Source organism: Ranitomeya imitator, chromosome 6, assembly GCF_032444005.1.
Source record: "Ranitomeya imitator isolate aRanImi1 chromosome 6, aRanImi1.pri, whole genome shotgun sequence".
NCBI lineage: Eukaryota > Metazoa > Chordata > Amphibia > Anura > Dendrobatidae > Ranitomeya > Ranitomeya imitator.
In genome coordinates, this window is record NC_091287.1 from 32479839 (window position 1) to 32491301 (window position 11463).

The 11463-nt window shown below is 44.3% G+C and overlaps 1 protein-coding gene across 1 annotated transcript; it reads left to right on the forward strand.

The window, feature by feature from the left end:
* Window positions 1–3943: 3943 nt before the first annotated feature.
* On the forward strand, window positions 3944–10539 carry MTERF1 (mitochondrial transcription termination factor 1). Its single transcript, XM_069729429.1, has 2 exons — window positions 3944–4141; window positions 8176–10539. Exon 2 carries the CDS (start codon window positions 8200–8202, stop codon window positions 9376–9378), a length of 1179 nt encoding a protein of 392 aa, XP_069585530.1. The 5' UTR covers window positions 3944–4141; window positions 8176–8199; the 3' UTR covers window positions 9379–10539.
* Window positions 10540–11463: the final 924 nt, after the last annotated feature.

Consider the following 11463-nt stretch of genomic DNA (forward strand, 5'->3'; position numbering starts at 1 on the left):
CAGTGCACGACGGACGCGACGTGTGGCCATCCGTCACGATCCGTCGGCAATGCAAGTCTATGGGCAAAAAACGCATCCTGCGGGCACATTTGCAGGATCCGTTTCTTGTCCAAAACGACGGATTGCGACGGATGCCAAACGACGCAAGTGTGAAAGTAGCCTTAGGGCTAGGGTTAGGGTTGGGGCTAAAGTTAGGGCTAGGGTTTGGGCTAAAGTTAGGGTTAGAGTTGGGATTAGGGTTTGGATTAGGGTTGGTATTAGGGTTAGGGTTGGCATTAGGGGTTACGCTTGGGATTAGGGTTAGGTTTGGGATTAGGGTTAAGGTTAGGGTTGTGATTAGGGGTGTATTGGGATTAGGGTTAGGTTTGAGGTTAGGGTTGAGACTAGGATTAGGGGTGTGTTGGATTTAGGGTTTTGATTAGGGTTATGGTTAGGGTTGACATTAGGGTTGTTTTGGGGTAAGGGTTGTGATTATGGTTAGGGTTAGTGATTAGAATTATGGATCAGGTTGGGATTAGGGTTAGGGGTGTGTTGGGGTTAGGGTTGGAGCTAGAATTGGGGGGGTTTCCACTGTTTAGGTACATCAGGGGGTCTCCAAACACGACAGCCAATTTTGCGCTCAAAAAGTCAAATGGTGCTCCCTCCCTTTTGAGCTCTGCCGTGCGCCCAAACAGTGGGTTACCCCCACATATGGGGCATCAGCGTACTCGGGATAAATTGGACAACAACTTCTGGGGTCCAATTTCTCTTGTTACCCTTGTGAAAATAAAAACTTGGGGGCTACAAAATCTTTTTTGTTGAAATATATATATATATATATATATAATTTTTTTTATGACTCTGCATTCTAAACTTCTGTGAAGCACTTGGGCATTCAAAGTTCTCACCACACATCTATATAAGTTCCTTGGGGGTCTAGTTTCCAAAATGGTGTCGCTTGTGGGGGGTTTCCACTGTTTAGGCACATCAGGGGCTCTCCAAACGCGACATGGCGTCCAATCTCAATTCCAGCCAATTCTACATTGAAAAAGTAAAACGGCACTCCTTCTCTTCCAAGCTCTGCCATGCGCCCTAACAGTGGTTTACCCCCACATATTGGGTATCAGCGTACTCAGGAGAAATTGCACAACAACTTTTGTGGCCTAATTTCTCCTGTTACCCTTGTGAAAATAAGAATTTGTGGGCGAAAAGATCATTTTTGTGTAAACAAAAGCGATTTTTTTATTTTCACGGCTCTACGTTATAAACTTCTGTGAAGCACTTGGGGGTTCAAAGTGCTCACCACACATCTAGATAAGTTCCTTAAGGGGTCTAGTTTCCAAAATGGGGTCACTTGAGGGGTTTCCACTGTTTAGGCACATCAGGGGCTCTCTAAACGCGACATGGCGTCCGATCTCAATTCCAGCCAATTCTTCACTGAAAAAGTCAAACGGCGCTCCTTCACTTCTAAGTTCTGCGGTGCGCCCAAAAAGTGGTTTACCCCCACATATGGGGTATTGGCGTATTCAGGAGAAATTGCATAACAAAATTTATCTTTACATTTCTGTTTTTACACTTGTGAAAATAAAAAAAATGGTTCTGAATTAAGATGTTTGCAAAAAAAAGTTAAATGTTCATTTTTTCCTTCCACATTGTTTCAGTTCCTGTGAAGCACGTAAAGGGTTAATAAACTTCTTGAATGTGGTTTTGAGGGGTGTAGTTTTTAGAATGGTGTCACACTTCATTATTTTCTATCATATAGACCCCTCAAAATGACTTAAAAAAAAAGGTGTTGTAAAAATGAGAAATTGCTGGTCAACTTTTAACCCTTATAACTCCCTAACAAAAAAAAATTTTGTTTCCAAAATTGTGCTGATGTAAAGTAGACATGTGGGAAATGTTATTTATTAACTATTTTTCGTGAGATATCTCTGTGATTTAAGGGCATAAAAATACAAAGTTTGCAAATTGCAAAATTTTAAAAATTTTCGCCATATTTCCGTTTTTTTTTTCATAAATAATCGCAAGTAATATCGAAGAAATGTTACCACTAACATGAAGTACAATATGTCACGAAAAAACAGTCTCAGAATCAGCGGGATCCGTTGAAGCGTTCCAGAGTTATAACCTCATAAAGTGACAGTGGTCAGAATTGCAAAAATTGGCTCGGTCATTAAGTACCAAATTGGCTCTGTCACTAAGGGGTTAAGAAAAACAAAATTGACTTTGGAGTGGCCTAGTCAAAGTCCTGACCTTAATCCGATTGAGATGTTGTAACCTTAACAAGGTGGTTCATGCTCGAAAACCTTCAATGAGGCTGAATTACAACAATTCTGCAAAGAAGAGCATCAAGAATTCTCCTAAAGCGTTGTAAACACCTCATTGCCAGTTATTGCAAACGCTTGATTATAGTTGTTGCTGCTAAGGGCGGCCCAACCAGTTATTGGGTTTAGAGAGCAATCACTTTTTCACACAGGACCCTGTAGGTTTGGATTTCTTTTCCCCTTAAGAATAAAGATCTTAATTTATAAACTGCATTATGTGGTTGTGTTATCTTTGTCTAATATTTAAATTTGTTCGATGATTTGACATGTTTAAGTGTGAAAAACATGCAAAAGAATAGGAAATCAGGAAGGGGGAAAAACTTTTTCATGCAACCGTATACATGTACCAGTATATTACCTGTGCAAATAATAATGTCGGCAGCACACCCCTATAAATTATAGTGGCAGTAGAGTGCCGCTACGGCCGGGGTCACACTTGCTAGTGCAATGCGAGAAACTCGCACGACTTTCTCGCATCAATACCCAGCGCTGCCGCCAACACGCGGGACCGGAGCGTGCGGTACATGTATTTCTATGTAGCCGGACGCTCCGATTCGGTTTCTCACATTGAACTCGCAAGTGTGACCCCGGCCTACATCTGAGTATCAGTGGACGCCTCCTGTATGTATTACTTCTAGTAGAGCGCCCCCTACAAATTACAGAGTGCTCCTTATGAGCTCTGCCTATTTTGTGCACTGTAAGGTCTTATCATTGTGTTTGCATAAAACCTTTGGGCAATTTCCATAATAAAGTTATCATTTGGAAGGACACCATCCAATTTACCAATGTGCTGAAAAACAGCCTATATAATCTAACTGGGGTGGAATGGCAGACCCCCTTCTGCACACCCCACAAATCTGTCATTATTTTTAGCGGTTTTGTTTTAAAAGTTTTCATTTTACGGTAAAAAAAAAACGCGATTCTCCAGGTCAGTACGATCACAGCGATACCAAACTTGTATAGGGATTTTTTCTTTTTATTTTAGTAGTGATTGAAAAATTCAGAAATAAATAAAAAAAAGTTTTATTTCACCAATTTCTGAGAACTGTAGCCTTATTCTCCCACTGATGGAGCCGTGCGAGCCTTTGCTTTTCGCACGAGATCTCGCTTTGGTGCCTGTACATTTTTCATAACATTTTTGGGGGTGAGGAGCGGCAGACTGGAACCTCAGTTGTGGAGTTTGTTTTTTTTTTTTTTGTTTTGACTCTTCCATAATAAATATCTCTAGGTTATTTCTTTCGTCTAATGAGGACAAAAGGGACGATGAGAATTTGTTTTTAATAAATATTTTTTAACTATATATATTCTCCAGTGGGGACATGAACTTGTAATATATTTGCCCCGTTCACATGTAAAGTGCCATGGAATAAATGTATAATAATAATAATGATAATAATCGTCCACTTTTTCTATGTATTGCAGTAGTTAAAAACATCACCCATGAAGCCCACGGCTGGGAGTCACTGGAGGAGTACCAACATGTCAGCCATGGGCGGCTCTCAGCACCACAAGTCACATGATCATGACGTCATCACCAAAGGTCGTTTAGCTCATAGCCAATCACAGCGCATCACTAACTGACCAATCAGACGGGACAAGCCTGCCGAGCTAATCACAAGCGTCCAATCAGAAAGAGCGTAACAGTGAAGCAGGAAGGAGCACGCACATGGGGCTCAGCGGGCGCAGTTGTCGCGGCTGCTCGCTGCTTGTTCACATGGAGCGGTCGCTCAGCGTCCTGCCCTTGTGGTGACGGTCATCACTGGTGTGTGGGGAACCTTCTCTGAATTGTTTCCTTTTAGTAGGTGAAATGAGGACGTCTGCCCTGCTGTACCTGTGAGGTAACAGTCTGCTATCACTAATGTTGGGGGTTTGTGCTGGACATTTTGGTTTTGTTGGACTTTGACACAACGATTCAATATATGTATATGTGTGTTAAAGTAATTAAAAATGAATAAATAAAATAAAATCATTAATTTATTCATATTTAATTATTTATATTATTGTTTAGCCCTGTGACTTAAACTTTGGATTTGCCTGATCTCTCTCTCTCACACACTTACACACGCACGCATGCGCGCTTTGGAATTGCAGAAAATAGTAATAAATAAATAAAAATCTATAAATTATTTTTCTTTTTATAAGTATAGTATAATCTAACCTCTCTTTCTCGTCTTTCAGGTAACATCGGGGGCTTATCTACAGCATTACAGAATGCATTACAGAATGCTGTAGATAAGCCCCTGATGACGGTGAGCTTACCTCACCTGCGATTTTGGGGGTGACAGGTTCCCTTTAACATCTTTTTGTAAAAACGAACGGACAAGACAAAAACTACACGTTTAGTATTTCCGCAATCGTACTGAGATGGAGAATCATATTTGCAGGTCATATTTACCCTACAGGGGGATACAATAAAAAATTAAAGTAATAATAATAAAAAAGGGTTATTTGGAGAGAAGTGTTTTTTTATTTCCTTTAGGAGACTTGAAGTTGCGACAGTTGCTTATACTGTACTAGATGGTGGCCCGATTCTAACGCATCGGGTAGTCTAGAATATGCATGGCCACGTAGTATATTGCCCAGCCACGTAGTATATTGCCCAGCCACGTAGTATATTGCCCAGCCACGTAGTATATAGCAGAGCCACGTAGTATATTGCCCAGTCACGTAGTATATTGCCCAGTGCCACGTAGTATATTGCCCAGTGCCACGTAGTATATTGCCCAGTGCCACGTAGTATATTGCCCAGTGCCACGTAGTATATTGCCCAGTGCCACGTAGTATATTGCCCAGCCACGTAGTATATTGCCCAGCCACGTAGTATATTGCCCAGTCACGTAGTATATTGCCCAGTCACGTAGTATATTGCCCAGCCACGTAGTATATAGCAGAGCCACGTAGTATATTGCCCAGTGCCACGTAGTATATTGCCCAGTGCCACGTAGTATATTGCCCAGTGCCACGTAGTATATTGCCCAGTGCCACGTAGTATATTGCCCAGTGCCACGTAGTATATTGCCCAGTGCCACGTAGTATATTGCCCAGTGCCACGTAGTATATTGCCCAGTGCCACGTAGTATATTGCCCAGTGCCACGTAGTATATTGCCCAGTGCCACGTAGTATATTGCCCAGTGCCACGTAGTATATTGCCCAGTGCCACGTAGTATATTGCCCAGTGCCACGTAGTATATTGCCCAGTGCCACGTAGTATATTGCCCAGTGCCACGTAGTATATTGCCCAGTGCCACGTAGTATATTGCCCAGCCACGTAGTATATAGCAGAGCCACGTAGTATATTGCCCAGTGCCACGTAGTATATTGCCCAGTGCCACGTAGTATATTGCCCAGTGCCACGTAGTATATTGCCCAGTGCCACGTAGTATTCAGCACAGAGCCACGTAGTATATTGCCCAGACACGTAGGTATAACACTGCCCACGCAGTATTTAGCAGTGTGTGCACCATATCCCTGTTAAAAAAAATAATAAAATAAAAAAGTTATATACTCACCCCTGTGATCCAGCGAAGCTGTGTGATGCGGCCGCCATCTTCCGTTCCCAGGATGAATTGTGAAATTACCCAGATGACCGCTAAGTCTTCTAGGTAAGTTCGCAATGCATCTCTGGGAATGGAAGATGGCGGCCAGCGCGAGCGCATCGTCCGACGACGGAAGGTGAGAATAGCAGATTTTTTGTTTTATTATTTTTAACATTACATCTTTTTACTATTGATGCTGCATAGGCAGTATCAATAGTAAAAACTTCGTCACACAGGGTTAATAGCAGCGGATACGGAGTGCGTTACCCGCGGCCCGTTACCGCTGGCATTAACCCTGTGTGAGCGGTGACTGGAGGGGATTATGGAGCGGGCACTGACTGCAGGGGAGTATGGAGCGGGAACCGGGGACACTGCGGGGAGTATGGAGGGGGCTCCGGGGACACTGCGGGAAGTATGGAGCGAGCGCCGGGGACACGGCGGGGAGTATGGAGCGAGCGCCGGGGACACTGCGGGGAGTATGGAGCGGGCGCCGGGGACACTGACTGCGGGAAGTATGGAGGGGGCTCCGGGGACACTGCGGGAAGTATGGAGCGGGCGCCGGGGACACTGCGGGGAGTATGGATCGAGCGCCGGGGACACTGCGGGGAGTATGGAGCGAGCGCCGGGGACACTGCGGGGAGTATGGAGCGGGCGCCGGGGACACTGACTGCGGGGAGTATGGAGCGGGCGCCGGGGACACTGACTGCGGGGAGTATGGAGCGGGTGGCGGGGACCCTGACTGCGGGAAGTATGGAGGGGACGCCGGGGACACTGACTGCGGGGAGTATGGAGCGGGTGGCGGGGACACTGACTGTGGGGAGTATGGAGCGGGCGGCGGGCACTGTGACTGTAGGGGAGGGACTAATCGGACTGTGCCCGTCGCTGATTGGTCGCTGCAGCCATGACAGGCAGCTGGCGAGACCAATCAGCGACGCGGGATTTCCGTTACGGAAGTTGCCGACAGAAAGACGGAAGTACCCCTTAGGCAATTATATATATATATATACTAGATGGTGGCCCGATTCTAACGCATCGGGTATTCTAGAATATTCATGTCCACGTAGTATATTGCCCAGCCGAGTCACGTAGTATATTTCCCAGCACAGAGCCACGTAGTATATTGCCCAGCGTCGTAGTATATTGCCCAGCGACGGAGTATATTGCCCAGCCACGTAGTATATTGCCCAGCACAGAGCCACGTAGTATAGAGACTTAAAAAAAAAAACATACACTCACCTATAGCCCGTTGAAGTCCTGCTATACTTACCATCCGCCGCTTTTGTCGGTCCTCTCCACGGCAGCGGCGGCCATCTTCCGGAGGTCGCGCGTGCACAGATGGTAGTGCTCGGCGTACTGGGGCTTCAGGAAAATGGCCGCGCGTGCGCAGATGGAGATCGCGGCGGCCATTTTCCTGAAGCCGAGTTCCATTGCAAGTCCCAGGGCTGGTGTGAGCAGGACCTATGATGACGTCGCGGTCACATGACCGTGACGTCACGGCAGGTCCTTGCCCTGGGACGGGACCGGAAGCAGGCGCGTGCAATGGAGCGGTCCGGGAAGCGTGGCGAGGAGCGAGAGAGGCAGCGGAGGGTGAGTATAGCAGGTTTTTTGTTTTTTTTTTATTATTTTTAACATGCATATTTTTACTATTGATGCTGCAGCATCAATAGTAAATAGTTGGGGGACACACAGGGTTAATAGCAGCGGTAACGGAGTCCGTTACACTGCGGGCCGTTACCGCTGCCATTAACCCTGTGTGAGCGGGATTACAGAACGGGCGCCGGGCAGTGAGTGTAGGGGAGGGACTAATCGGACTGTGGCCGTCGCTGATTGGTCGCGGCAGCCATGACAGGCAGCTGCCGAGACCAATCAGCGAACGAATAACCGTGACGGAAAGACAGACAGACGGAAGTACCCCTTAGACAATTATGTATATAGATAGATACTGCAATACCGCATTATTGCAGTATATAGTATAAATCTTGGTCTACTATGAAGCTCGGCATACAGCTGAGGGGGGCCGATAGGATGCAACCCTCTCGTATCCGCAATGGCGTCCTTTTAAATGCCACTGTCGGAGATTCACAGCGGAATTTAAATGGTTAACAGCAATCTGAGTTCTGGTTGCTGCTGTTATTGATGTTAGTTATGTAATGTAGCCGGAATCTATCACTTACCCCCATGTGCGTAAAAGGGTTAAGTAGTAATCCAAGATGGTGGTGTCTATACCCTGATGGTCTGTGAACTCAGATCTATTAGAAGTTTCTATTGTTTGTCGTTGGCATTTTTTTAAATTATTATTATTATTTTTCACATATTCCTTTTTTTTTTGTTTTAGGCAGAAGCACCATTGCCCCCGACCATGGCTATGAAACTGTTAATTCACATAACTGGGAATTTTGTGACTTGTTTGAGAAGCACAAGGAAAGTTAAAGCGGCGGTGAGCTGTGTCCTCCACGTCCCTGACATACCACCGGTGAGGTTCTGCTCACAGCAACTTTTACACGATGAAGCAAAAGTACCGATTGAAAACCTGGACCTGGTGACTAGTCTGGAGAAAATGGGGGTGGACTTGACGCGGGTCAGAAAGCGCCACCCCGTTCTCCTCAAGAACACCAGTACACACGAGCAAAATCTCAAACAATTCCTGACCGAGAAAGGTGCAGATGCCAAGATGGTGGCGAGCATCATCTCCAGGTACCCACATGCGATCACCCGTGATTTAGAAATCTTAGAGAAGATGTGGGACGTATGGAAAGGGGTTTTGGAATCAGACATGACCATCCTGAGTGTGGCGCAGCGTTCCCCAGAGTCTTTCTTCCGAACATCTAATACCGGGAACTTCGCCAAAAATATCCGCTACCTCCAGTCCCTCGGATTGCCACCCAAAGTCCTGAGTCAGCTGATGGTCAAGTCGCCAAGAACTTTTGCAAACAGCGTTGACCTCAACAAGCAGAATGTGGAGTATTTACTAGGACTTTGCACAAAGTTAGGTGGGAAAGATCCGCGGGAGTTTGTCCGGGAATTGATTTCTAGAAATATCTATATTTTAACCAAAAGTACAAATCGCATCCAAAACAATATCGAGAAGATAAAGTCCCTGATGAAACTAGATGACCGTGCGCTGCTGCTCTGGATCCAGGGCGACGGCTCGCCCATCGTCAGCCTCAGCTACACGTACTTCGAGAATAACTATAGAAACGCGCAGGCGATCCTGCTGTCCTTGGGGTGTACGGAGGCGGAGATATCCCTCTATATCTTCACATGTCCCAAATTACTGCTCGTGACTCCCACCATGTTTGCCAACAAGATCAAGCTCCTGATGCAGTGTGGGGTCGACGTGAAGGAAATTCTCAACAACCCGAATATTCTGGCTTTTCATATCAACAACCTAAAATCTAGAATTAAGCAACTGAAAGACTCTGGTTACGACTTTCGGTCCTCCGGCCTCGGCGTTCTCCAGCTCGGGCAGGCAAAGTTTAGCTCCAAGTTGGAGAGACTTCGCAGCTTGGGGGCCCTGGTGGAGGGTGTTGGGGAATAATGATGGGGATTCACTTTATATGTTTTATTTTAATATTCTGAATTAAATATTTGCACTTGTCATATTTTATCGAGCACAGTTACTCCTCCAGCAGAATAGTAAGTTCAGCACTGGGGTATAATACAGGATGTAACTCAGGATCAGTAATGTAATGTATGTACACAGTGACTGCACCAGCAGAATAGTGAGTGCAGCTCTGGAGTATAATACAGGATGTAACTCAGGATCCGTAATGTAATGTATGTACACAGTGACTGAACCAGCAGAATAGTGAGTGCAGCTCTGGGGTATAATACAGGATGTAACTCAGTATCAGTAATGTATGTACCCAGTGACTGCACCAGCAGAATAGTGAGTGCAGCTCTGGGGTATAATTAAGGATGTAACTCAGGATCAGTAACGTATGTACACGGTGACTGCACCAGCAGAATAGTGAGTGCAGCTCTGGGGTATAATACAGGATGTAACTCAGGATCAGTAATGTATGTACACAGTGACTGCACCAGCAGAATAGTGAGTGCAGCTCTGGGGTATAATACAGGATGTAACTCAGGATCAGTAATGTAATGTATGTACACAGTGACTGCACCAGCAGAATAGTGAGTGCAGCTCTGGGGTATAATACAGGATGTAACTCAGGATCAGTAATGTAATGTATGTACACAGTGACTGCACCAGCAGAATAGTGAGTGCAGCTCTGGGGTATAATGTATGTATACAGTGACTGCACAGCAGAATAGTGAGTGCAGCTCTGGAGTATAATACAGGATGTAACTCAGGATCAGTAATATGCAAGTGCATAATAATAATAATTTCTATAGCGCCAACATATTCCGCAGCACTTTACATTTTAGAGGGGACTTGTACAGACAATAAAAGACATTACAGCATAACAATAATAACATAAAGCAACAGATACCAAAAGGAATGAGGTCCCTGCTAGCAAGCTTATAATCTATGAGGAAAGTGCTTCTCACAAAATTAGAATATCATCCAGAAAGTTAATTTATTTCAGTTCAATACAAAAAGTGAAACTCGTGTATTATATAGAGTCATTACAAACAGAGTCTGATCTTTGCACTGTATCTCAAAAGTAGTTTTCGACCAAACATTTGGTATCTGTGTACTCAGGAGCAATTCCACAATAAATTTTGGGGTCTATTTTCTCCTGTTATCCTTGTGAAAATTAAAAAAATTTGGGCTAAAATAACATTTTTATGGGAAAAATTAGATTTTTTTTGTATTTTTATTTTCACGGTTCTACGTTATAAACGTCTGTGAAGTACCTGGGGCTTCAAGGTGCTCACCACACCCAAACAGTAGATTTCCCCCACATATGGGGTATCAGCGTACTCAGGAGAAATTGCTTGACAAATTGTATGATGCAGTTTCTCTTGTTACCCTTGTGAAAATGCTAAATTTTTTTTTTTTTACATTTTCACTACTCAATGTTATAATCTTTTCTGAAGCACCTGGGGGTTCAAAGTGCTCACCACACATCTAGATTAGTTCTCTGAGGGGCCTAGTTTCCAAAATAGTGTCACTTGTTTAGGCACATCAGGGGCTCTCCAAGCGTGACATGCCGTCCTCTAATTATTCCAGCAAATTTTACATTGAAAAAGTCAAATGGTGCTCCTCTTCCGAACCCTGCTGTGCGCCCAAACAATAGATTTACCCCACATAAGGGGTATTGGCATGCTCAGGAAAAATTGCACAACTATTTTTTGGGGTCCATTTTCTCCTCTTAACCTTGCAAAAATTGGGACTAAAGTAAATTTTTGGTGAAAAAAAAGTTAAATGTTCATTTTTTTTCCTTCCACATTCCATTAATTCCTGTGAAGGACCTGGAAGGTTAATAAACTTCTTGAATGTGGTTTTGAGAACCTTGAAGGGTTCGGTTTTTAGAATGGTGTCACTTTTGGTATTTTCAATTGTATAGACCCCTCAAAGTCACTTCAAAATTAATATGGTCCCTATAGGAAATAGTTTTGAAAATTTTGTTGGAAAAATGAGAAATCGCTGGTTAACTTTTAACCCTAATAACGTCCTAACAAAACAAAAAAAAGATGTTTCCAAAATTGTACT